This window comes from Lynx rufus, unplaced genomic scaffold (assembly GCF_022079265.1).
Source record: "Lynx rufus isolate CCGP_SWC_20201006 ecotype Redwood Valley unplaced genomic scaffold, mLynRuf1.p SCAF_2, whole genome shotgun sequence".
NCBI lineage: Eukaryota > Metazoa > Chordata > Mammalia > Carnivora > Felidae > Lynx > Lynx rufus.
The window spans coordinates 105,000,981-105,028,197 of record NW_025814834.1 but is presented as its reverse complement, the minus strand read 5'-3'; the positions used below and the strand labels follow the sequence as shown (position 1 = coordinate 105,028,197).

General features: G+C 41.6%; 1 protein-coding gene across 3 annotated transcripts in view; it reads left to right on the top strand.

Annotated features, from left to right (window-relative positions):
- CLASP1 (cytoplasmic linker associated protein 1) overlaps positions 1-27,217 on the top strand; it is a 274,399-nt gene that overhangs the window by 141,075 nt on the left and 106,107 nt on the right. For all 3 annotated transcript variants that reach the window (XM_047085723.1, XM_047085722.1, XM_047085724.1), the window contains exons 9-16: positions 7,113-7,265; positions 10,168-10,241; positions 11,344-11,436; positions 12,336-12,481; positions 13,955-14,090; positions 15,111-15,181; positions 19,204-19,263; positions 25,572-25,649. In XM_047085723.1, the coding sequence (XP_046941679.1) occupies positions 7,113-7,265; positions 10,168-10,241; positions 11,344-11,436; positions 12,336-12,481; positions 13,955-14,090; positions 15,111-15,181; positions 19,204-19,263; positions 25,572-25,649 (811 nt within the window). The remainder of the gene's footprint in view (positions 1-7,112; positions 7,266-10,167; positions 10,242-11,343; positions 11,437-12,335; positions 12,482-13,954; positions 14,091-15,110; positions 15,182-19,203; positions 19,264-25,571; positions 25,650-27,217) is intronic.

The window sequence follows — 27,217 nt, the reverse complement described above, 5'->3', positions numbered from 1 at the left end:
TTCCTTCCCATCAGGCTTCCAGTAGTCAAAGCCTGCCTCTGGAGAGAAGTGGTTTAGGTCCTAGCCCTCCTGGCAGGTGGACAATGGAACAGACATTCCTTAGTTTCTGTGACATTTTGTTTGTCCTCATAGGTGAGTGTATAAATTTTCTAAATGGGCCATGTAATCCAAAGCTTGTAATTCTAGGTTCCAGACACTAAACTTGAAGTCTTGTCTTTAGACTGAGAGTTTCTCTGCCACTCCTGTTCCCAAACCTGTAGTCACAGTTGTGCATATACTGGTCTTTCTGATCATTTTTGACCCCTAGAATCTGCGGCTCGCCACTTGATGCCTTTCCCTATCCAGCGCGATTCAAGTTCAATTCTGAGGCAGCTGCGGCTCTACTTGGGCTTCTTCAGGGATTTCAGAACCTGAGTCCCTGAGGCTCATTGGACTGCTTCTGCCTTCCAGGCCGTCCACAGCCACCCTCCACCCTCCACCCTCCACCCTCCACCCTCCACCCTCCACCCTCCACCCAGCCCCTTGACCACAGTTCAAGACTCATGCAAAACAAGTTCTCAGACATGTTTAGAAATCTGCTGGTTTCCTTTTGGGTACATGGATGACTGTGTTTGTTCTCTGGCCTTTTGTTTCTTCAAAGGGTCCTGTCTCTTCTGTGTTCTAAAATCTCTTTGGTGCCAGTGGCCCTTCTGGGCGTGTTGTTTTGCTGCTGTCTTTCATTCCACTGTGCCTACTAACTGGGTTGCCAGGGATGCGGTGATAGAGAGTTAGGTGAAAATTGCACTGTCACTCCGTAAGAACCTGATGAGTCATTTAAAAACATCTTGTCCCAGTGCTGTAAAAGGGGGGGTGCGGGGCGGCGGGGAATGGAGCCCAGGTGATAGAAAGGATTAAAAGGCTAGGAACTGAAGGTTCAATTAGCCTGTTCCAGGTTTCTGCCGCAGACTGTCCAGTGACAGTAGTGACCCTCAGATGATACTCTTTGCAGTGGAGGCTAGAGGTAGAATCAGTTAGTTACTCCTTCGGGCTCAGGGAGACCATTTTCCTGTGTAACATATGTTGTCATAACAGTGTGAAAAAATTTTAAACTAATGTAAGTGGCACAAGCTAGCATAGCTAAAAATACTCATTTTCACATGTTTTTGTCTTAAAGGTAGGAAAAAAGGTTGTATCCTAATGTTTGTCTGCTCAGCTGAAACCCTAACAAAAAGGGGGTTTAAATGACAAGTAGAGTTCTGTATGGGCTGCTTAGTTGTTGAGAAAGCACTCTGTCGGAACCTGGGCCTTGAGGCTCCTCCGGGGCTGTATCCAGAGTGGATCCGCTCTGTGTGACCACAGCCAGACACAGATACGAGTACAGCTTCTCTGTCCAGTTAAGGAAGAACATGTTCTGTAGAAGAGAATTTCCTAGTTAATTGGAATTGGTACTTTTCCGAGGGCCTAACCTCCTTTTTAATTTGACTTTAATTTCTGGGTGTTCAAAACTCTGGGAAGCACAGGGCAGACTTCTTTTGTGTTGGTTTTCAAATGAGAGGCCCAGCTGGCTGTTATTCTCCGAACACCTTTTCGGGTGAAGTATCTCAGTGTAAAGCGGTGTGTGCAGCTGCTAATCTGGAAAACGAATACATTCCTTTCCCTTTCCCCCTGGATTCCTAATTCCAACAGAACATGTGAATTACTTTCTCTGTTAGTACACAGGTCACATGGAGACCATTGAATCTTGATGGTACAGGCTTGCGGTTGGGAGCAACCGCTGCTGTGCTCTCAGGCTGCATGACTGTGATTCGACCTCTGTGCTGATGCTGGCATTCGGAGCAGTTTGGGTTCGGGGGTTTTTCTGGTCGCGTGTTTGCTTTTTTTACCTTCTGTGTAGCTATCGGGCTTTCAACTGTCACTTGTCATTAACATCACTGTGCTTAACACCCATGCCCCCTTCTCACTGTTCCTATACTTAGTTGCTTCTAATCTGGTTGGGGGTGGGGGGAGGGGAACAACGATAAGAAAGTGTGCTAGATTTTATTTCCAAAGGGAGTGAATAAAAAGACTGATTGGGACTCTTAAAGCTCATTTAAAAAAAACTCAACACTGGCTGCTCGGTGACCCTTTCCCCCACCTCCCTTCCTAGGGAGGCGTTTCCATGCAGACATTGGTGAAGAAACACACTCCTCCTCGGGGCATCACATCATTATGGGACCTCTTGAGTACATTTGGCCAAGTTATAATTCACTGTTAGAAATACAAGCCCGCTGAGGGCCGAATCTGCACTGCTTCCGTTCTCTTCGCGCTTTGCCAGTGTCCGCGTGGCATCCCCCTACTGCAGCCCTTAGCCCAAGCCCCGCGTTCCTTTGCCAACAGGCATCCTTCCTCTGGCTGCCAGGTTACCTGCCCAGGACAGGAGGATGTCAAAAGAATAGAAACTAAATGTTGAGGGCTTTTATGTTTGCTTTACACAGCCAGTTGTCCCTCACAGATATTAAAATATGAGGAGAAAGTCTTCTTATCCATCTGATTACAATCTCCTGTGCGCTTCATTCTGTTGTAGATCCACGTGTTCGGTTGGTATCATTTTCCCTTTGCCTGAAGATCTCCCTTGAACATTTCTTAAGAGTGCGGGTGTCGTGGTGATGAATTCTTTTTTTTTTTTTTGGTGTTGTCTGAGTACATTTTTATTTAGCCTTTTTAAAAATTTATTTATTTTTAATTTTTTAAAATGTTTATTTATTTTTGAGAGAAGGAGAGACAGAGCGTGAGCAGGGGAGGGGCAGAGAGAGAAGGAGACACAGAATCAGAAGCAGGCTCCAGGCTCTGAGCAAGCGGTCAGCCCAGAGCCCGACGCGGGGCTCGAACTCACAAACTGTGAGATCGTGACCTGAACCGAACGACTGAGCCACCAGGATGCCCCTAGCCTTTATTTTTAGAAGATAAATTTTTGGTGGATAGAGAATTCTAGGTTAATACTTTCTTGTCACCATTTTCAAGATGCTGTTCCTTTGTCTTTTGGCACACACATTTTCTGATGAAGCCCACTGTCATTTTGTTCCTGTGTAAGTATTGTGTCTTTTTTCTCTCTCTGGCTTCTGCGGGAAGTACAATTTCGTGTGTATTTGATGCTTGTTACTATCCCACAGGTCTGAGTTTCTATTCTTATTTACTTTTCTCAGGCTTTCTTCTTTTCTTAATTTTGGTTAAATTTTATTGCCGGGTGTTTAAATTCCCTGTTTGTTTGTTTTTTTTCCCAGCTGATTGTGTCTAATCTGCATTTATCCCATTCAGTGAAATTTTCATTTCAGATACTGTGTTTTCTTAATTTCCAGAAGTTCCATTTGATCCTTTTAATAAAAAACCTTAGGAGCGCCTGGGTGGCTTAGTTAAGCGCCCAACTTCAACTCAGGTCACAATTCTGCAGTTTGTGGGTTCGGGCCCTGCATCAGGCTCTGTGCTGACAGCTCAGAGCCTGGAGCCTGCTTTGGGTTCTGTGTCTCCCTCTCTCTTTGCCCTTCCCCGGCTAGTGCTCTGTGTCTGTCTCTCAAAAATGAATAAAAATGTTAAGACATTTTTTTAAAAAACCTTCTTTCTCATTATATCTATTTGTTCTTTTAATATTTGGACACAGTTGTAGCAGTTTTAATATTCTTACCTGCTGGTTCCATCATCTTTGTCATTTCTTTTTTTTTTTTTTTTTTTTTTTTTTTTTTTTTTATTTTTGGGACAGAGAGAGACAGAGCATGAACGGGGGAGGGGCAGAGAGAGAGGGAGACACAGAATCGGAAACAGACTCCAGGCTCTGAGCCATCAGCCCAGAGCCTGACGCGGGGCTCGAACTCACGGACCGCGAGATCGTGACCTGGCTGAAGTTGGACGCTTAACCGACTGCGCCACCCAGGCGCCCCATCTTTGTCATTTCTTAATTGGTTACTATTTTCTGATGTTTTTTCCCCTCCTGATTGTGTGCCACATTTTTCTGTTTCTCCTTCTCTTGATGAAATTTTGATTAGGTGTTGTATATTGTGAATGCTATATTGTCAAGTGTTTGCATTTGTTATGTTCCTTTAAAGAATGTTCTGCTTTGCTTTGGCAGAGCAGTTTTTTTTCGTTTGTTTGTTCGTTTGTTTTAAGAGAAAGAGAGCATTCGCATGCACGTGGGCATGTGGTGGGAGGGAGAGAGAGCGAGAAAGAGAGATTGAGAGAGAGAGAGAGAGAGAGAGAGAGAGAGAAAATCCCAAGTAGGCTCCACACTCAGCATGGAGCCCTACATGGGGCTGGATCCCACAAACCTGGGATCTCATGACCTGAGGTGAAATCAAGAGTCAGACCTCAACTGGCTGAGCCACGCAGGCGCCCCTGGCAGAGCGGTTTTAAGTTACTTGCACGTCTAACCCCCTTGAGGCCTGTTTTTAAACTTTGATAGGGTAGGCTTAATGTAACCTTCCATCCAGAAATAGTTCAACCCTACTATTAAGGCCTGCCCTTGCAGGGTCTCACTGAGTGCCTTGGGTGAGTCTCCAAGAACATTCTACTCTGGTACTGGAACACTGACCTACTTTGTGCAGACATTGGGAATTGTTCAGTTTATAGCTTCCTGGTCATTTTTCGCCTTCCCTTGTGTGCGGAATTGTACTCCCACATGATGGCCTAGAACTTGGTACATTTCTAGAGCTCTCATTTTGTGTAGCTTCCTGTTTCCTAGCACTCTGCCTGTACCTTACGGCCCGGCCCCTCAGTGTCCCTGAGCTCTGATTTCCGTTTTCTCAACTTGCCGAGGCTTCTAGGTTCAATTTAGGGTCTCGTTCCTTGTACTTGGTGGTCTGGGAATTATCTCCAGGTGGGAAGTTGGGTAACTATGTAGCTCACCTGGTTTGTTTCCCTCTCAGGGCTCACAGTTCTGCTCTGTCCCTTGTCCCATCTGAAATAGTTGTTTTATGTACCCTGTCTGGTTTCTGGCTATTTGCTGAAAGAGGTTGAGTTTGGTCCTTGAAAATCCATCATTGCTTCAATAGAGAGATCCCAGGAAATCCAGTGACATGGGCCCTCTGAAAATAATTTCCACTAAGTGAATATAGTTCTCAGTGGAGTGCCTGCCCACGTTAGAAAAATTACACAGACTTTACATGAATTTCTGAGTGAAGCATGATGGTGTCTTCACTTCCCCTGTTCATTATGCACCTTTCCCACAGACTGGAACTGTTCCTGTAGTGATTAGAGCTCCCCTGAGGGCGGATGGGCTGAGAACAGGTCTTGTCACTGCTAATACTGGCAGCGCTCAATGGTTGACCTTCCCTTTGGGTTGTTTTCGTTCTTTACATCAGACTCAGTTTTACTCTTGGAAGGGACCTTGTTAATATGCTTACAGTCCAAGAATCACCTTTTGAATCCACATAGGTAAGTCGATACTAATAGACCAGTGAATATCTGAATCAGTGGGAAAGTGATGTGTGTATTAAAGGAACCATCTGTGAAAGAGGATTGCTTGATAAGGTGATCTAGGAAATTTAAAGGAATGTTGAAGGCAGGTAATTTGCACAAGGATATGCATTTAGAACGATGGATCAGCTCCCAACAGTGTCGAATAAAAGAAGCCGTGTAGTTTGAAGTGGATTGTTGGTGAGTTGTGAGAAACAGTAGGGTCATGATTAGACACCGGACTTGACTGTTGATAGTTGAACCAAGCAGCCAACAGGTCAAGAAAACAGGCTTGTATTTGTGTTTTCTGTTCGACATTTATTTACTTCAGATGTATTGGAAAAGATCTAGCTCCCTTATTCAGAAATCATGAATATTGCCAGTTACAGATTTTTGTTTCCTTTATTTTAAATTACTCTTGGTTCTCTGTTTAAGCCTCCTGAATGACTCACAGTTGCTGTATAAGCCCATGGTACTCTGTATAAGTGCACCATGATAGCGTTAATTGTGTCATCCGAATGTTGTTCCTAAATATGTTGATTATTTTAAAAGCCCAAAGATGTTTTTTCTTTTTCTTTCTTTTTTCTTTTTTTAAAGGTCTGTTTATTTTGAGAGAGAGAGTGTGAGCAAGCAGGAGAGGGGCAGAGAGAGAGGGAGAATCCCAAGCAGGTTCAATGTGGTCAGTGTGCAGAGCTTGAACTCAGGAAACCAGGAGCTCATGGCCTGAGCCGAAATCCAGAGTCGGATGCTTAACCGACTGAGCCACTCAGGAGCCCTTTTCTTTTTTCTTTTTAATTTTAAATGCAACCTAAGGAATATTCCTTGGATCCACTAATGCTTAGAAAATTTTGGAATTAATGAAGAAACAGTGCTCAACTCCAACAAAAGAGAAATGAAACATTGACAAGGAAGCATTTATTTCCACCTGTCAAACTGGTTGACATTTAAAAATGGTCATATTGTGTTGGCAGAGGTGTGACCAGTTGGGCACTTCTTTGAACTTCCAGGGAAAAAAAAAATACATGACCTCTCTGAAAATAAATTTGGCAGTGTATACTAAAAATTTTAATACTCTTTGACCCAGTAGGTATTGCTTCTAGGTTTTGGTTTTTTTCTTAAAATTGTGATAAATTTAAACAGAAATGCCGGTAGGAAGGTGTTTGTTGCAATGTTATTTCTAATGGTGACGTATTGGAACTACCCTGAATGCCTAACAAGACCATTTCAGTTGTGATATTTTCTCATCACAGAGTACCATGCAACCACTAAGACAGCATTTACAAAGAATATTTTATCACCTGGGAAAATGTGCATATTTGAAATAAGCAAAATGCCAAATGATGTATAGTCTCGCATCAGCTGTTATTAAAAAAAAATGCATGCAAGAAAGGTCAGAAATATGCCAAAATGTTGAAGTAATTGTATGAGGTGGTGGTTTTATGAGAGGTTGTTTTCTTCTTTATGTTTTCTCTGTTTTCCAAAATTGGAGCCAGGAGAGCATTCTAGGTATGTGAAAGCAAACATGATGTTTGTATCTGCATTCTGGACTTACCTAAGGCCTTTCTAGACCCCGGACTGGCACCTCACATCCCAAGAGTAGGCACACCGTTCATCTCTAAGGCTAGTTTGTTGTTTTACATTTGGGTGGAAAAAGTACCTTTTTTTTTTTTTTTTTTTTTTTTTAAACAATGATTTCTCTGCTTACTCTTCAGATAAAAATTTTGATGATGAAGATTCTGTGGATGGTAATAGACCTTCCTCTGCTAGTTCTACATCATCCAAAGCTCCACCCAGCTCAAGGAGAAACGTTGGAATGGGGACCACCCGCCGGCTTGGTTCCTCCTCTCTTGGATCCAAGTCTTCAGGTAAGACCACCGTGTAGGGTGCTGTAGAGTCAGCTCTGCCAGCTCTTAAAACCAGATGTACTACTGCCTTCCGTGTCTGTCCTTCGGGATGAAGTGGTCCTGTTTGCAGTATGTTTCTACTCACTGTGATTTATGTTAGCACTGTGCTGTCCATGCTGATAGGGTAGAAGTTTGAGCCGCTGTGTTGCCACGGGTTGGTAAGGGGGGAGCCGGTAGGAGAATATGGCTAGTTCAGAGGCCAGCATAGCTAGGAGCCAGGGCAGGAGTGCACCCTGATGGCTTTATTCATCCATGAGGCTCCAGCAGTGGCCTGCAATTACCATGGGGACTTTTTTGTCAGTTTCTGTCTACTAACACTGAGACTTCCCAGAAGTCAGATGGTGTGCCTTCTGTGTTTTGTTCCTACGAGTAGCATTATTCCTTGTGAAACCAGAATGGATGTTGACCTAAGTAAATGGTAGGGCTCAGCTCCCTAAAGCTTTGAACATTGATTTACAAAGATACCTTAGTCTCAGTCTCTCCTCTGCCACTCCCCAATGCAGACGATTTGAGTCCTTGTTATATACAACTTGCATTTTGCTGTCACATGTAAAATTGACACACAGATCTCTTCGCTTTACATTGTGTGGCCTCTGCCTTTAGAACTGGTTGTTAGCGTCAGGCTTTTGAGCTTGGCTGGATGAGCTAAGTTAAAACAGCGGGAAGGATTGACTTAGAATGCCGCCTCCTGGTGTTCTTTCTGGCCTGCTGAACTGGCCCTAGAGTGTTGGGGTCGTGCCTCTGTCAGCTTGGTGCCTCTGCTGCCAGCTTCTCTCTCCATGTTAAGTAGCTGTGCTGATGGCTGACACGGGTGTTCACACCACAGATGGCAGGAGGAAAAAGCTGTGCCTTTGTTGGTGTTCTCAGTCCTTTCTATCTGTGTTTTTGTTTATGTTTTTGTTTGTTTTTGGTGCGTTAAATTTTTTTTTTTTGTAATTGAGTTTAAATTCACAAAACATCAAATTAACCATTTATTTATTTTTAATAAGTTTCTAAAAGTTTACTTACTTATTTTTGAGAGAGAGAGGCATGCCGGCAGGGGAGGGGCAGAGAGAGGAAGAGGGAGAATACCAAGCAGACTGCAGGGTTGGCATGGAGCCTGATACGGGGCTCGAACTCATGAAACTGCGAGATCACAACCTGAGCCGAAATCAAACGTCAGATGCTCAACTGACTGAGCCACTCAGGTGCCCCAAATTAACCATTTTAACGGTAACCATCCAGTGGCATTTCATGTATTCACAGTGTTGTGCAGCCACCACCTGTGTCCAGTTCCAGAAAAGCTTTTCCACTCCTGAAAGGAAGCCCCGGACCCTTTAAACAGTCGCTCCCCATTTCTTCCTTCCCCCAGCCCCTGGTGATCAGCAGTCTGCATTTTGCCTCTAGGCATTTGCCTATTCTAGGTATTTCAGAGAAATGGAGTCATGTAAATGTGATCTTTTGTGTCTGGCTCCTTTCATGTAGGGTAATGTTTTTACAGTTCATCTGTGTTACAGCATGTACCCAGTATTTCATTCCTCTATGACTGAACCACCTTTCTCATCTTTCATTGGAAAAATCTATTCTTGGGAGGCATCAGTTCCACAAATGAGGCTTAGAAATTTCTACATCATTAGACCCCTTTGATTTCCTTCCCATCCCGCACCCATACCCCTTCCAAAAGTCCCAGCTCTAGATTATGTAGAGATCTTGGCCCTGCTCTTACCCTTTTTTCTATTTTGTTTAAACACCGCAGTCATGAATTTCCTTGTTGACTCCTCCTTGTCTGATTCTGGGGCTCATGGACCATGGTTGGTCTCTGAGTCCCTTAACGTATGTGGGTACGTGATGCAGCACTTATCCAGGGCAGCGCTCCGGACCTGTCTGCTCGGGGGGATTCAGTCTTTGTACCAAAACAGGTACTGAGCACCAAGTGACGGTGTGATGTTACTGTCATGTGACCACAGCTATGAACTCGGTGTGAGGAATCTTCATTGAAAGTGAGGACACGCATTTATTGCTCCCAGAATCGTCTTTAAAGCCTTGTCTACGTTTGAGGACCCTAAACACCAAATAACTTGTCTGCAAAGAAACACTAGAAAAGCACTCAGACTAACCAGTGTAATTCATTTTTTTAAATATGAAATTTATTGTCAAATTGGTTTCTGTCAGTGTGAATCATTAACAATGAGGGTTTCAAGGGTGATCTTAAACCCCAATTTTAAAACCTTTATTCTGAAAAAACAAAAAAAGATTTGACAAAATGCCACATGATCTTCATGTGTGAAGTAGAGTTCATGTTAGCGAAAGAAAAAACTCTCTCTCAAATGATAGCAATTAACCTTTAAGTATACAGAGCATCTTACAACACCTTTAGGAGGGAAAATTCTTACTAGTGCATAAGTAAAAAATTGACCCAGTTACCATGTGTTCAAGGAAATGGAAATGTTTTGAGAGTAATACAAAGTTGAAATGTTAAATTCTTGAGCACTTATTTGAATATTTCACAAATTTGTTATACTAGATGCCTAAAAATAACATAACCTAATTTATTCCCCAAAGGATTAAATTTTCTATTATATACCTGTTTATTAGATTAATATACGACTGCAGTATAATTGATGTATGTCACTTAAAGGCTAACTGTCCTCCTTAACACATAGTCTCTTTAAGTGACTTTACACTAACGTATGTAGTATTGTAGAATCATGACATTTCATCTCTATATTCAGAATTAGTAATGTTTGTCAGTTCCACAACACTCTAATTTTTTATTAAGGCTTGTAAAAAAGCCACAAATCTTCCATAATGTAATGGGGATTGTGTGTGTTCAGACTACCCCTGCGCGCACCATTCACATTTTGAAAATCAATCTTATTTATAGCTGCAAAAGAAGGAGCTGGTGCTGTTGATGAAGAGGACTTTATTAAAGCATTTGATGACGTACCTGTAGTACAGGTGAGTGAGAATATTCGAGTTTGATTAAAAACAGGTAGGCTTACTCGTCAAATTTTAGTTTTCAGATACATGATATGTGAGGCCCCCTTCTAGGTGAGGTATTTTTACCTCTTAAGACCTACTGCAGGTCTGCACTTGCAGATGAGAGGACATCGGTGCCTTGTATCGCTAAAATGCACAGCAGAAGTGAAGTGATCTTTCAGTAGGGACTGGAGAGAAGTTGCTTGATCTAGTAGTACGTTTGTGGCTTAGGTCACGTAAATGAAAAAGAAAATCAATGACTAGGTGTGAGAACAAAGAAGCATGCCTAGAAAAATTTTTAAATTTCAAGGACTGCGATGTCTGAAAAGCTATAAAGAACAGATTAATAAAAGCTCAAGTTTATGCCACCTTGATGCTTCATTTAAGCGCCTAACAGACGAAGCAGGGATTACTTATACGTTTGGAGTATGCACATTTTAAGTGCTTTGTGCCTCAGTGTCCTTTGTTGTTGACTGGGGGCTAATAACACTTGTCCTCAGCCTGCATCGAATGTGGTGCTCTGCCTGCGTGAGTCACTTGTTACCTGTTGCCTGGTTGCCATAAGTACCATAAGTCAGATAACCGGCACCATAGGCTCAGCTTGGGTTCAGCCTTACCTTAAGTCCTTGACCTTCCAAGCTTGCATCACTGTTGGTTGATTATTCCCCTACCTACCTTGTTAGTAAGATGTAAGCGTAAATGAGAAAGAAGATTTGAAGAGAGTGTTGAAGTTACGTGTAAAATGTGGTGTTCTAAATAATACTAAGAGTAATAAAGGCCTTGTGCATCACTGACAATTCCCCAGTCGGCTCCTTTCTCTTCTGTACATGAGATCATCTGTTAAGTTTACGGTGAAGCTGTGCTCAAAGCATGGTTATCTGTACTTGAGCATCAAATCTAGTGGGTATATATTCCCAATGGGAAGGAAGCTCATTCGAAGACAGATGTATCTGGAGGTTATCTCATAAGTCCTTCTGAAAAATGAAATTACTAAGTATTCTTGACTTTCTGTAATTAAAAACTAATCTTTGTTGATTCTGTAAATTTTCTTACATTGGTTGTAAATTAATTTTGCTTACAGATTTATTCCAGCCGAGACCTGGAGGAGTCCATAAACAAGATTAGGGAAATATTATCTGATGACAAGCATGATTGGGAGCAAAGAGTAAATGCTGTAAGCCGTTGACTTCATGTGATTACATTTTCATTAGATTTATTTCAATGTTCTAAATACTGAATTATGCAATTGGGGTATAGCTCTGATGAATTTTAAGTAGTAAATGTTTTAAATATAAATCACCATATTTACACTTACCCTTTTAGTAGAGTACCTCATTTCTCTTCCTGTTTCTAAAACGGGCCAACCTGTGCCTTTAAGTATATCCTGTACTTTTAAAAAAGATGTAATGTGGAACGTCTGGAGACAGCCTCCACTCTTGCCTTAGTCCAGATTTAATTGTGACTGTTGGCCAGTAAGTTGGCTTTTCTTAGTGGCATTTTCAGGGTGTGTCCGTCTCTTCCTTTCTTTCTTCCTATCACTTGTTGGAAAGTTCTCTCCCTCTTTAAAAAAGTGGATTAATGAAATGTGAGGGGAGCATTACAGTGAAGGTATATCTTAGGAAAGCTGTTTTACAGCGGTTGGCTGGGCAGGAAGCAAGGCTGTGAAATGACTGCTACGTTCCATTCAAACTCAGACTAACCTTTTAGTAATGATACACTGGAGGATACTATATAAAAGACTGTAGGATCGCTTCTTCCTTCGAGTCATTTAACGGATAGCAGTTGGAGTTGGGTATTGGGGAAGGTAAGCTTTAGGGGAGGAGCAAAAATGTTTACAAGTAAAATATCTATTTTGTAGAATTGTGAGATATACTACATTTAAAACTTTTTACTTGTGATAGGTGGATTTGTTCAGTATGGTAGCGGGTACTGAATTGGCTGAATTCTTTCGGGAAAACTTTTGAGATCAGTTAACTTTGATGTTGATTTCTCACAGTTGTTGGCTTCAGTTGTTTTATATATCCTGTTTTAAGGATTGTTGTGTGTATCTCTTAATTTTTTCCGTTCCACCAGCTGAAAAAGATCAGATCTTTACTTTTGGCTGGTGCCGCCGAGTACGATAACTTCTTTCAACATCTGCGTCTTTTGGACGGAGCCTTTAAACTATCTGCTAAGGACCTGCGGTCTCAGGTAGTGCGGGAAGCTTGCATCACATTGGGGTAAGGACTGCCACGCTTTAGATTCTCACACATCCTAAAATAGTCTCACTGCAGCGCTTCAGAGATGGTTCGTTGAATGTGCCCAGCAGGTCCCTTTAATGTACCTTCTGACTAGTCTCCAGCACCTATTCCATTTATTCTTCTGTTGGTGCTTTTATAGTATTACAATATTTCCTGCCCAATTACATAAAGTTTGACAGATTTTAAATGTTATTCAGTGACTTAGCTCTGAAGCCTCTATTTTAAACTCGAAGCAATTATTATTAATAATTTTAGTATATGTGCTGCCGAAGCGAGCACAATTATTATTAATAATACAGAAAAAAGAAATAATATAAACTTCTGTCTCTTGGCTTTTTCATTGATTTTGCTGGCAGGATATAGCATGATTATCAAAGTTTTTGTTTGTTTCTAGAAGAGTACTGTATCTATAAAGTTACAAGTCAAAGGCAGATAGGACAGTAAAGTTTTACCCTAGCTAAAACTGTATCAGTGTTTGCAGCTGGAACTTCTGTGTTGAAAAGTATGTCAGAATGTCAAAGAAGCAGCAACAGCAAGGAGGTACTGCAGCTGTCTACAGTTTTGGCTGGGATCAGATATTGAAGCGTGTATAATACACGTGAAACGTGAAAGGTTTTTAACAGGGCAAAAGGAAAAGAGGGTGAGGGAGCTCTCTCAGTTCTACACTTAATTGGTATATGACCAATTTGTCTTTTGCTGTTTTTTAAAGAAATTTTTAATGTTATATTTATTTATTTATTTATTTATTTATTTATTTATTTTTATTTTTTTTTTTTTTTTAATTTATTTTTTCAACGTTTATTTATTTTTGGGACAGAGAGAGACAGAGCATGAACGGGGGAGGGGCAGAGAGAGAGGGAGACACAGAATAGGAAACAGGCTCCAGGCTCTGAGCCATCAGCCCAGAGCCTGACGCGGGGCTCGAACTCACGGACCGCGAGATCATGACCTGGCTGAAGTCGGACGCTTAACCGACTGCGCCACCCAGGCGCCCCTACGTTATATTTATTTTTGAGAGAGAGAGCGTGCTCACGTGGGGGGAGGGCATCGAGGGGGGAGGTGGACAGAGGATCCAAAGCAGGCTCCACACTGACGGCAGTGAGCCCGATGCGGGGCTCGAACTCACGAACTGCGAGTGATCGTGACCTGAGTCAAAGTCCGGACCTCAACCGACTGAGCCACCCAGGCGCCCCTGTCTTTTGCTGTTTTAAGACTAATTAGTTGGAAATGATTTATTTAAAAGAAATGAAAGGAACGAGCTCATGGGCTAATGTCTTTTGGCCAAGTCCACAGCATGCACACGGGAAGTGTTTTTAAAGTGTCTTATGTAGACACTTGCCTTTTATCTCTAGATAACTTTAAAGGAAAGCCTTACAGAATGTTAAGAGGTTTATATTGTTTCACTGTTTGCAAGGGATACAGCTACAGTGCAGTGTTCATTTCTTGTTGTAGGCATCTGTCATCAGTTCTGGGAAATAAATTTGACCATGGAGCTGAAGCCATTATGCCAACTATCTTTAATTTAATTCCAAACAGTGCCAAAATTATGGCCACTTCCGGTGTTGTAGCTGTTAGGTTAATCATTCGGGTAAGTATATTTTGGGGCCATACATAGAATAAGCAAGTGGTAATAAATGATGGTTGATAAGCAGTACTAGAGGCATTTTTCATTAGCAACATTATGTACAGTTGGAACCATGTTGTATATACGTATCAGCTTCCCCCCTCCTTAATTATCTATAGGAGTCTTTTTTTTTTTAATACTCTATAATGTGAATTATGAATATGGTGTACCTACTCCTGTGTTGATTATTTACTCATCGTTGGCTTTAAATATTTGAATATCTGTATCTGCTTCTGGGGTTACACTTGGTTCTTTACTCCCAGTCATTCCACTTTAGGTATTTGTGTTTGTGGCTTTGTTACTCACCTAAAGTTTTTATTTAATTACTTGTGTTTAAGCCCAGGAATAAGATACTCTTTTCAGGTTTCTAAACACTCATTATTTAAATTTAAATAATTATCCAAGTAATTTATATACACGTTCCCAGTAAAACCTAATAGCTCACAAAGGCTTAAAATGAACATTCTCCACATCACCTTCTCCCCACCTTCAAGTCCCTTTTCCCCAGAGGCAACCCTTGAAACTGGGACGTGGTGATGCTAAAACCTATCCAGAATATTCCTGATTAAATCATTGTGGGTTACTTATTTGTATTATTTTTAGTTCTGTTTGCACTGCCTACTTGAAATATGAAACCCAAAGCCATCATTGAACATTCCCATTGAAACAGCATCAAAACATGTTGCTCTGCTGACCGCTATTGAACTCACTTAGATCTCCACTGCCGGATTATTTAGACTTCCCACCAGTCATTTGTTTTGCTGTTAGATTTATTTACATATCATCAGCTGGTCTGTTCAGGCTCTGTGAATTTTGTCATGGCCTTTGGTAATATCCAGTGAAATTTTTTTTTTCCTTTTTAAGCTCAGCGACATTCTAATCTGAATATTTATGTGCTTTAGGTAGTTTAGTAATGAAGTGGGTGTCTTAGTTTTTAGTTTTGTATTTTCAGGTGTTCACCTCCGTTTCTGTTCTTCTCTGCAGCACACACACATCCCTAGGCTAATACCTGTCATAACAAGCAACTGTACCTCTAAGTCTGTCGCAGTTAGAAGGTAAATTTTTAAACAGCTTCCTCATTATTTTTGAATTGTTTAAAAACCAAAATAAGTTCCAAACTTCCGTCCATGGAAACAAATTCATGTTTGAGATGTTAAAATTATTTTAAGATCACTGCAGTAAATGGCTTTGGATTGAGGGATCATGATCTACATAGTCTGGAAAATAAATTTGGACAACCTCCATTATTTTGTGTGTATGTGAGAAAGAGAGGAGAGGGAGGGAGAGAGAGAGAGAGAACACATGTGTCTGTGTGTGAGTTTATGAAAGGGGGCTCTGGAGAGAGTGGGGTAGAAGATGGCCTGTACATTTTTTCTAAGATAGTCCCTCTACTTAAATTGTTGGTATACCCCTTCTCTGAATGAAAGTGGTAATTGCACACAAGGAAAAAAAAAATTATAAAAATTAACGGTAGGGGGCGCCTGGGTGGCGCAGTCGGTTAAGCGTCCGACTTCAGCCAGGTCACGATCTCGCGGTCCGTGAGTTCGAGCCCCGCGTCAGGCTCGGGGCTGATGGCTCGGAGCCTGGAGCCTGTTTCCGATTCTGTGTCTCCCTCTCTCTCTGCACCTCCCCCGTTCATGCTCTGTCTCTCTCTGTCCCAAAAATAAATAAAAACATTGAAAAAAATTAAAAAAAAAAATTAACGGTAGTTCTTTACTATTGACATGGGTAGGAGGAGGTATATGTTGTCTCTGTCTTCTGACAGTGATTTCTGAGATTCTGAATCCCAACCAAGAGAGAGACCAGCTATCCAGGAGATACCGTAGCTAGCTAGCCCTTTGTTCCCAAGTCCCTGCCTAGTCTTGTGTCCACATGAGCTGCCATAGATCACATCCCAGGAGTAGGGCCTCTTCTAGCTGGGATCTGTGGTTCTTGACTGTTGAGAATCTAATAAAATCTGTGGCCCCTCTTCCCAAGAAAATGTAAACACACAGAATATTTTATGTAGATTTTGAAGGGATTCATGGACACCAGTGGATATTCAGTGGACCGTATCAGGAGCTTCCTAGGGTAAATTCGTGGTTGGCCTGGGCAGCAGTCTCTTGACCACATTCCTGGAGTTCTTTGTCCGATCCTAGCCCAGTGAAAGAGCCCTTCAGTCTAAGCTTGGAACCCAGCTTACTTTTGCTGCCCGCCATTTCCCTCCTTTTCTGGCATGTCACGTTGGTCCTGCTGGGTTTCCACAGTAGGGGAGCCTGCTAAGCGTGAGGCGGCCCCATAGCCATCTTATTAACAGCTCTGTGAAAGTCATGAGGGAGGAGGGGAATCATCCACCTTTGTAAAGCCAGGAAGGAAGAAATTGGCACCTTCCACTGAAAAAGCTTCATCTCTAACCGCATGGCTCACTTGTATATCACTGAGGAATGCAGTCTACCCTTGACCTGCAGTCCAGCGTCTCCTTCTAGAGATGAGAGGGTGAAGTCAGCAGGAGAGAGGGATGGTAGTGAACTTCAGAACCTGGCAGACTGCAGCTGAAGCATTACCTCTTCCCACTGACTAATCCTCTGACCTGCTGGGAACGAGAGTACCCCTGGGGCAGAGTTGTTCTGGGGGTTCAGTCATTGGGTAAAGGAGTTTGACATCTAGTGTAAGCTTAATAAACGATGCCAGCTGTTAGAATTTGTTGCTGCTGCTGATGTTATTGTCACTATTGTTTTAGGTTTCCAGGAGAAATTCAGAATGTGCAAGGCCAAGGTCCTCTGATGAGGTGAAACGGATGTTTGTTGTAGGATGTTTAGTGTATTAAACTGGCAACAAAATACCATATACTGCGTGCTTAAACAGCAGAAGTGTATTTTCTCACAGTTCTGGAGGCTGGAAGTCTGAGATCAGGGTGCCAGCATGGTTGAGTTCTAATGAGGGTCACTTGCAGCTGGCCGACTTCTTGCTGTGTCTTCACGTGGCGGAGAGAGATCTCATGCTCTCTGGGTTTCTTCTTGGAAGGGCACCAGCCCAATCATTAGAGCCCCCATCTCATGAACTCGCATGAACCTAATGATCTCCTGAAGACCCCATCTCCAGATATTATCATGTGGGCATTGGAACATAGGAATTTGGGGAGAACACTGTTCAGTCCACAGAATTGAGCAATTCTGGCCTTTGCTGCTAAACGAAGAGTAACCTACATTCACTGTGACAGTAGAAGTGTCTCCCCCTTAACCACTTTCTGAGTCACACACTCAGATTACTGTTCTTACATTTAGTCAGAGTGTGTATCAGTCAGAACCATGGGTCTTAATGCTGAAAGAAGTAATAAGGACCATCTCGTCCCTTTGCCTTCAGAAAGGTTAGGTCCTTCTGTTAGGTCCTCAGCCTGTACCTAGCTCGGCTTCGTAGAATTTGTAAGAAATGGATCGTACAGTCTCCCTGCCTTTGAGAAATTTATATCATTAAATAGGGAGATTAAAAACAGTAACGCAGAGCAGTGTAAGAGTGAGTTAACACCTGTATTGTGGATTTAGGAATTCAGAGAGCAGTGATTAAAACCAACTGGTATATTCCAGTGACACTTGATAGGCAGGTTGAAAATTGAGTTGCATTTTGAATGATGAGTAGGAGTTGGTAAAGAAAAGAGACGAGTTCTAACCTGATGTGTTTAAATAATGATGTGTTAAACAAAGCCAACATTGATATACTTCTTTGAATGTTAGTCTGAAAAGTGAAAAATAAAACCTAACTTAAAGGTCATATTTTTGATTAAATAGATTGTTCTAACATGCATTTAAGACCAAAATTAGCACCAAAGATGGCTGTATTCACTAAGAGATAGATAAATATAAACATATACACACATGTTAAAGAAAAAAAGAGAGACAAGAAAAATCAGACCAGGAAATGACATGAAGAACGGAGGAGAAGTAGAATAAACATGGCCTAGGTTGGGACCAGTGTGGGGAGAGTGACAGAGGAGAGAGGATGCAGGTATGGGTAAGTGTCCTTCCTTGGAGAAAGTTTGCTTCACAACCAACATGCACACACGCGCAGACACGCACACTGTTGGCAGCTCCAGGACTGGGTTGAATAGCTCTGTGTGGTTCTAAGAAGAGCCCCCTTGTGCTCGTGGCACATGGGAACTGTCCCTCGTCTGTCTTGTTTGCTGGTTTATGTCTTGGTTACCGTTGTTATCTCTAACATCGAGGGTAGGTTTATTAAAGATTTATTGAGTAATTAATTATATGGGTTATTGAGGTTGTGAATTGAGAGGATCATGGGAACGACAGTCTGGTCATTAGAGAAAAATTACCCTCTTACTCGTTTCCTTGAATGAGTTCCTAAGACTACTAAGATTTACCCCCACGGAGATAAAGACCCTGGGCTTTTGACAAGTTCTAAAGAGGTAGGATCCAAAGGAGTGATGTAATCCAAAGGAGATGAGACCAGAGTTGTTTTCGTGCACAAATCAGACCAAGAAAGATTACAAAGGTGAAAAGGCTTGACGAGAAGGGATGTTGAAAGATTAAAGAGAGGAAAATAGATGAGTAGATTAGGGAAAAATCCATTTTAAGCACTACCTAGGATCTTCTTAGGAAAATTTGGAAAGCACTTTGTTTTTCAGGGTATTTTTTACTTTTTTTTCTTTTGTACAAGGCATTCTGTGAAATTAATGCAAGGAGCAATCGCCTGGTTCTGTAATAATGTACGCTGATTTTTTTTTTTTTTTTGCACTCGTACATCTTATATTAACATATTATTTGAGGTGGTATAAAAACAAATGACAGTGATAGGCCCTTTTGGTAATGTTGCCACAAGGCTGCGGTTCCTGATTTGAGGGGAACTTTTGTATCCTGTCTCTTCTGTGTCTTGTGTATTTCCTTTCTGATCACAATTGATGCTTGATTACTTTTACTTGCTTAGGTTTTCAGTCACTGTTGATTCCAACTCGATGTTCCATTTTTTGAAGCCCATTAATTAGAAGGAATTTGCCAGTTCTAAAAAGTAGCATGGGAAGAAAAAAAGCTTTTATTTTCACTAACATAAAAATGACCAAATTACATATTCTTTTCTTTACAATCTTTAGGCGCTGTTTTGAATTTTTAGATTTACTTTTACAAGAATGGCAGACACATTCACTGGAACGGTAAGCATTTCTTTGGCTGTTTTTTCCCCTCTGAATTGAATCTTGAGATTTAATGTCTCAACAAGTGGTCCAACCTGCTTTTTTGTAGGAATCAAAGGAATCTAAGCATTTGTTTGCATGGCTACATTTGTTATTTCTACTGATGCGAGGCACTTAATATTGGCAGAAACTTTTAGTGAATTTCATTGATTACAATATTGTGTGCCTAGAGATGTGGACCAGTGTGCACCATACCAACTACAAAGCCACAATTAACTTTTTTTTTTAATTATTTTTTAATTCCTGTGTATGTAACATACTGTTACATTAGTTTCAGGTGTATAACATAGTGATTCAGTGATTCTATTCATTATTCAGTGCTCATCATAAGTGTCCTCTTAATACCCTTCATCTATTTCCCCCATCTCCCTCCCCTCTGACAACCATCAATTTGTTCTCTCTAGTTAAAGAGTCTGTTTTTTAGGGGTTCCTGGGTGGCTCAGTCAGTTAGGCATCTGACTCTTGGTTTTGGTTCAGGTCATGATCTCATGGTTTCATGAGTTCAAGCCCCACATCCAGCTGGCAGCGCACAGCCTGCTGGGGATATTTTCTCTCTCTCTCTCTCTCTCTCTCTCCTCCTTCTCTCTCTGCCCTTCCCCCCCTCGTGTTGTCTCTGTTGCTCTCAAAAATAAATAAACTTAAAAATTTTTTTTAAAAAGAGTCTGTTTTTTAGTTTGTCTCTTCTTTGTTTCTTAAATTTCACATCTGAGTGAAATCATATGGTATTTGTCTTTCTGTGACTGACTTAATTTCACTTAGCATTATTATACCCTCTAGATATCTAGATCTAGATCCATCCACGTTGTCACATATGGCAAAATCTCATTCTTTATGGCTGAGTAATAATATTCCATTGTATATCTTTTATCATGACTGGATGTTGTACTTTGTCAAATGCTTTTTTCTGGATCCGTTGAAATGATCATATGGCTTTTTATCCTTTCTCTTGTCGATGTGATGTATCACATTCATTGATTTGTGAATATTGAACCACCCTTGCATCCTAGGAATCCTACTTGCTGGTGGTGAATGATTTTTTTAATATATTGAATTAAGTTTGCTGATATTTTGTTGAGGATTTTTGCATCTGTGTTCGTCAGAGTATTGGCCTGTAGTTCTCTTTTTTTGTAGTCTTTATTTGGTTTTGATATCAGGGTAACGCTGGCTTCATACAATGAGTTTGGAAGCTTTCCTTCCTCTTCTGTTTTTTAGAATAGTTTGAGAAGAATGGGTATTAACTCTAATTTAAATGTTTTGTAGAATCCACCTATGAAGCTGTGTGGTTTCTGGACTTTGGTTTCTTGGGAGTTTTTGGTTTACTGATTCAGTTTCATTGCTGATAATCAGTGTATTCAAATTTTCTATTTCTTCTTGCTTTAGTTTTGGGGAGTTATATATTTCTAGGAATATATCTGTTTTTTCTAAGTTGCCGAATTTGTTGGCATGTAATTTTTCATAATATTCTCATAATCTTTTGTATTTCTGTGGTGTCAGTTATTATTTTTCTTCTTTTGTTTCTGGTTTTGTTTATTTGGGTCCTCTTTTTCTTTTGATGAGGCAAGCTAAAGGTTGATCAGTTTTGTTGATCTTTTCAGAGTACTAGCTCCTGGTTTCAGTGATCTGTTGTTTTTTTAGTTTTTATTTTGTTTGTTTCTGCTCTAATCTTTATTATGTCCATCCTTCAACTAGTTCTGGATTTTGTTTGCTTTTCTAGCTCCTTTAGGTGTAAGGTTAGGTTGATTATTTTAGATTTTTCTTGCTTCTTGAGGTAGACCTGCATTGGTATAAACTTCCCTCTTAGAATAGCTTTTACTGCATCCTAAAGATTTTGAACTGTGGTGTTGTCATTTTAACTTGTCTCCATGTATTTTTTTATTTCCTCTTTAATTTCTTGGTTGACCCATTCATTGTTTAGTAGCATATTCTTTAACTTCCATGTATTTGTACTCTTTCCTGGGTCTTCTTGTGGTTGGTTTCTGGTTTCATAGAAACCAGGTTGGAAAAGATGCATTGTATAACCTGGGTCTTTTACAACTTGTCAAGACTTGTTTTGTGGCCTAATGTGTGATATACTCTGGAGAATGTTCTGTGTGCACTTGAAGAGAATGTGTATTCTGCTGTTTTAGGATGGAATGTTCTGAATATATATGTTAGATCCATCTGGTCCAATGAGCCATTTAAAGCCACTGTTTCCTTGTTGATTTTCTGTTTGGATGGTCTATCCATTGATATAAATGGGTTGTTAAAGTCCTTTACAATTGTATTACTATTGATTACTTCCCTTATGTTTCTTATTTCCTGCTTTATGTATTGGGTATTTTGTTGATACCCATGTTTGGTGTATAAATATTTGTAATTATTGATAGGTATGTATTTATTGCCATTTTGTTACTTATTTTAGTGTTGTTTATGTACTGATTCTCTGTTCCTTTTTTTTGTTGCTCTCTTCTCACAGTTTGCTGATTTTCTTTAGTAATATACTTGGCTTCCTTTATCTTTATTGTTTGTGTACGTATTACTAGTTTTTGATTTGTGGTTACCATTAGGTTTGTAGATAACATTCTATGCATATAGCAGTCTAGAGTTGCTGATTGCTTAAGTTTTTAAGTCTCTACTCTCTCTCCACGCTTTAGGTATGTGGTGTTATACGTTATATCCTTTAATTTTGTGAATCGCTTGATGGATTTTTATAGATGCAATTAATTTTACTGCTTTTGTGCTTCCTACTTTTCTTGCTCCTGCTTATGGTCTTTCCTTTCCATTCAAAGAGTTCACTGGTTTAGGGGTTATGTATTTCTTTAACTTTTGTTTGTCTGGGAAACTCTTTATGCAGCAAGGCTATCATTAAGAAGAGAAAAGAAGAGAGAGAGTGTTCTTGGCCGAAGAATTTTTTCTGTCAGCACTTTGAATATATCATGCCACTCCCTTTTGGCTTGCCAAGTTTCTGCTGAAAAATCAACAGATAGCCTTAAGGAGTCTCCCTTGTATGTAACTGTTTTCTTTTATCTTGCTACTTCTAAAATACACTCTTTATCACTTCTTTTTGACTTTTTAATTACTGTGTCTTGATGTGAACCTCCTTATGTTATTTTATTGGGGGCTCTTGATACCTCCTGTATCTAGATTTCTGTTTTCTTCCCCAGATTTGGGCAATTTTCAGCTATTATTTCTTCAAATAAATTTTCTAACCCCTTTTCTAAACTCTTTTCTTCTCTGGGATTCCCTATAATGCAAATGTTACTATGCTTGATGGTGCCCTAAGTCTTTTCATTTTTTTTCCTCTCTCCTTTTCAGCTTGATTGCTTCCCATTATTCTGTCCCCAGTTGCTGATTCATTCTTCTGCTCCATCTATTCTACTATTTATTCCCTGTGGTGTATTTTTTAATTCAGTTTTTTGAGCTCTTCATCTCTGATGGGTTCTTTTTAATGTTTTCTTTCTCTTTGTTAATGGTCTCACTGACTTCCTCCACTCTTTTCTCAAGTCCAGTGAGTATCTTTATGACCATTACTTTAAATTCTCTGTTAGGCAGATTACTTACTCCATTGTGCTTACGTCTCTTGCTGTGATTTTGTCTTGTTCTTACACTGGGGACATAGTCCTTTCTCTCCTCATTTTGTCTAACTCTGTGTCTGTTTCTTTGTGTTAGGGAAGTCAGCTGCATCTTCTGCTTTTGAAGGTAGTTGCCTTATGAGGAAGAGGTTCCGTAGTGCCCTGCAGTGCCGTGTCCCCAGTTCACCAGAACCTGGCACTTCAAGGGTGTCTCCATGTGTGTTGTGTGTGCCCTGCTCTTGGGGCTGAGCCGCTTTTCCTTTCAGTCCAGTCGTCTGCATTGGCTCTCTGCCTGTTGTGGGCAGCATTTGATTGCTGTGTTGTTAATGGGCCGGTCCAGGGCCACCTGGGCTTGAGTCACGTCGGACTGGGCATCTGCCAGAGAGGTGGTGGTACCAAGCTGCCGAGCACTTTCCTTGTGTTCTCCCATGAGAAGCTTTCATTAGCGGGTTCATTAGACCAGCTGACTCCAGCCCACTGCTGGGGCCGCAGTCTGGCTGGGTGTGTGCTTATCTTCCTTCTTCCCCTCCTTCCCCAGGACAGGAGTCACATTGCAGAGGTGCTGATCCCTGTCGGGGCTGCTTTCCTCCTGCCTGGCTTATGGTACAAGTTTTGCATAGGTTTGCTGTGGGGAGACACCTGGAACCAAAGGCTTGGCTGGACAGGGTGTGTCCACAGGAGAAGGCAGACATGCTGTGAGCAAGCTGGGTGGAACGTGTTGGCGCTGAGCTGGTTCCCGCAAGTGTTGGTGTGTCTAGGCAGGGGACCCACTAGCTCCTTTGTGCCTAAGGATTCCTGCCCCCCAGCACATGCTTAGAGATTAGTAAAGAAACGTCCCTCTTGTATACCCCAGGCATTTTTCAAAGTGTTGCTTCTGTGCTGTATCTCTGAGGGGCTGCTGTACTCGTTAAGGGTGGTGCCTCAGTTTCCTGTTTACCTCCTGCTGATTTTTAAAGTTTCAGGTGGTAACCCCATGATTGTAAGAACTCAAGAAATTGTGCTCCTCTGGTTTTCATGTGGGTTCTCGTGCCTGGGGTGCTTGGTGTCAGGGTTTGGTCCTCTCCCTTGCGCGTGTCTTGAGTGTCTCTCCCTCTTGGGGAAAGCCGGTGAGCTCGTTTAGCTCCTACCACATCTGTGCCCTTCCTGCCCTCTTCAGGGTGGCCTCCTCTCTACACGTAGCTGTGGAGAGTCTGTCTGCCAATCTGCAGGTGGTTTTCTGGGTTATTTCCACAGATGTGGGTGTTACCTAGTTACATCTGTGGGAGGAGGTGATCTTGGGGTCCTCTACTCTGCCATCTTCCCGAGAAGTCAGCCACAATTAACTCCTTATTGGCTCTCAGCCAGCTGCCTGACATTCGCGTCCATTCCAACCAAGTAAATGTTCCAAGCTGCTCTTTGTAGGCCAGGTGTAACTCTTAGGTCCTTAAAGGAGTTCCGCTCATCTGAAGGTTTTCTTTTTGATCCCCCTGTATCAGACACTTAGCAGTTTTCTCTTTATTCAGGTTGATGTGTGGTAAGTTTCACATCATGAAGATAAAAGGTAGGATTATGGCAGAATTCTTAAGAAGCAGGTCTCTTAATTTTAAGATTCATTCTTTCCCATTTTTAGTTCCTTTGAATTTCAGGTGCCTGTTACTCTTTCTGCGTTACATTTGGAGAGAATAGATGATGATGTTTTGCCACCCATGTTTTCATGTTACTTAGTTTGTCAAGAAGCTTACAGCATACTAATCATTTTACTAGTGGAATTTTAATGAAGTGAGTACTTACGGGAGTCCCATTCTGTACTGCAGGGGTCAGAGAGGAAACATAGCCATCCCTACCAGAGGTAAAATTTCATCTGCAAAGTTCTTGAATCTAGAGGATAGTCACACATTGTTTCAGTACTTTCTTGTTCCTTAATCTCTTGATAGGCAGTGATAGTTCTAGAATTGAGAGGTGGAAATCGGAATGAGGGATCTGATGTGAGGACCTGTGAGTAGAACAGTCACGTGTGAAGAACTCAGATCTGGCCTTGTGTATTTGTTCATTCCCCTCCTTGCTTAGTACCCACCACTTAGCAGACACTCGCCAAATACTTCCTGAATGAATGAGGCATGAGGCAGATTGGTAACTACTCTTTGTTCTAGGAGACTAATTCATTCCAGCCTTTTTTTCTTTTCTTAAAAAGCTGTTAGACATTCAAAGAGTTACTTTACTAATTTCTTCTCTGCTAGGGCAGAATGTAACTAAAGAAAATACCTATTTATAACATTGTTGCATGATTTTATAAAATTATTTCATTTTACACAGTGGAACTTGACGAAAACATTGTGTTTATAGAAATGTGATGTGGGTAGCCTCCTCATATTAAGGTTATTATTACCTCATGATTTCCGTAGAAACTAGTTCTGACCGTGGAAAAGTAGAGTCTTACTGGTTGGGTTCATAAAAGATGGAGCTAAATAAGTGTGGTGTGAAAAAAGTCAGCCATTGTTTAACAAACTCGCCCACAGGGTAGGTAGATAGGGGCAGCTGGTGGAGGGTGGAGGTGGGGGGACCGGGACAGAGGTAGAGGTTAGAGCTGCCGAGAAGGGAGTGCTTGGATTTTCTACTCTGCGTGATAGTTGGCTAAGTGGGCACAAAGCCACGATGCCATTTTGTAATTTTCACACCTGATTTCATCTGCATAAAACCACATGTTAATGACGATCACTGCTTTCTCTCCTAAATTTCTAGACACATATCAGTATTAGCCGAAACAATAAAGAAGGGAATACACGATGCCGATTCCGAAGCAAGGATAGAAGCCAGAAAGTAAGTGTTTGTTGTATACCATTTGTTTTTAATTCACTATTTTTATGTTTCAGATGTGTTGTTTAGATTGCCTTATTTTTTTAAAAAATTTTATGTATTTTTGAGAGAGAGACAGACACAGCACAAGCTGAGGGGTGGTGTGGTGCAGAGAGAGCGGGAGATACAGAATCCGAAGCAGGCTCCAGGCTCTGAGCTGTCGGCACCGAGCCTGACGTGGGGCTCCAACCGGTGAACTTTGGGATCATGACCTAAACCAAAGTCAGATGCTTAACCGGCTGAGCCACCCAGGAGCCCCTAGATTGCCTTATTAAAAATTCGTTAAATGGGGCGCCTGGGTTGCTCAGTTGTTTAAGAGTCTGACTCTTAATTTTGGCTCAGGTCATAATCTCACAGTTTTTGAGATCGAGCCCCACGTCAGACTCTGCACTGACATCCCGGAGCCTACTTAGGATCCTCTCCCTTCTTCTCTTTCTGTCTCTCCTCTGCTAGTGCTCTCCCTCTCAAAATAAATAAATAAAAACTTAAAAAAAAATTTGTTAAGTTACATGAATAATGTTTTGTTATTCATGACTGTTAAATATGACCCCAAAAGCCTTTTCACAATATTTCTCTATTTTTGTGCTTAGAAGGTTGCTCGGTGCCCAGACCTAAGAGACTGAGTGATATTATTTGAGTATAAACAGGACTGAGGCACACAATAAAATGCTCCTTTTTAAATTTATGAGAAATTATTACATGAATCTGCAAAGCACTTGTTTGCATGCTCAGACTTACTCATTAGGCTCTGTTAAAAGCCAGGTCATAATCCCCAGGGACCTTTTGATTTCCCTTGAAAAATTATGGGCCCTGGGACCCTTCACCTGAGAGGGCATCTTTGCAGGTGTCAGGTGGCTGCTCTGGAAGTGTGAGCGTGGTGAGGGGCAGGCGGGTGATGGGACGCAGTGGGGACGCACACTCACCATCCCACGATCGAGGCAGTTTTTTTTTTTTTTTTTTTCCAACGTTTATTTATTTTTGGGACAGAGAGAGAGACAGAGCATGAACGGGGGAGGGCCAGAGAGAGAGGGAGACACAGAATGGGAAACAGGCTCCAGGCTCTGAGCCATCAGCCCAGAGCCCGACGCAGGGCTCGAACTCACGGACCGCGAGATCGTGACCTGGCTGAAGTCGGACGCTTAACCGACTGCGCCACCCAGGCGCCCCGAGGCAGTTTTGCCATTAGGGCTGGTAACGCTCCCGTCCTGTGGCTGTGGCCGTGCATTCCATGCTCCCCTGGGCAGAATCGTGTCCTTGTGACCCACGGGTCCGATGCTGAGACTTCCTCTGTCTCGGGCAGTGTGTAGGTGAGTGCTGTGAATTTTGCAGCCGTGGAGTTTTCTCTGTGCCTTCACGGTGCCCGGCTCTTCTCCTTGACACAGGCAGTCTGTTATTCCTTACCTGGAACGTTACTGTTCTATTTAGCTGTACATCCTCCTCAAGTCTGTGTTGCTCCGTGACTGCTCCCTCAGTCACGTTCCATTCTCCTGGTTTCTGAGGTCTTTGGAGGACCTCCTGGAATCACTGAAGCA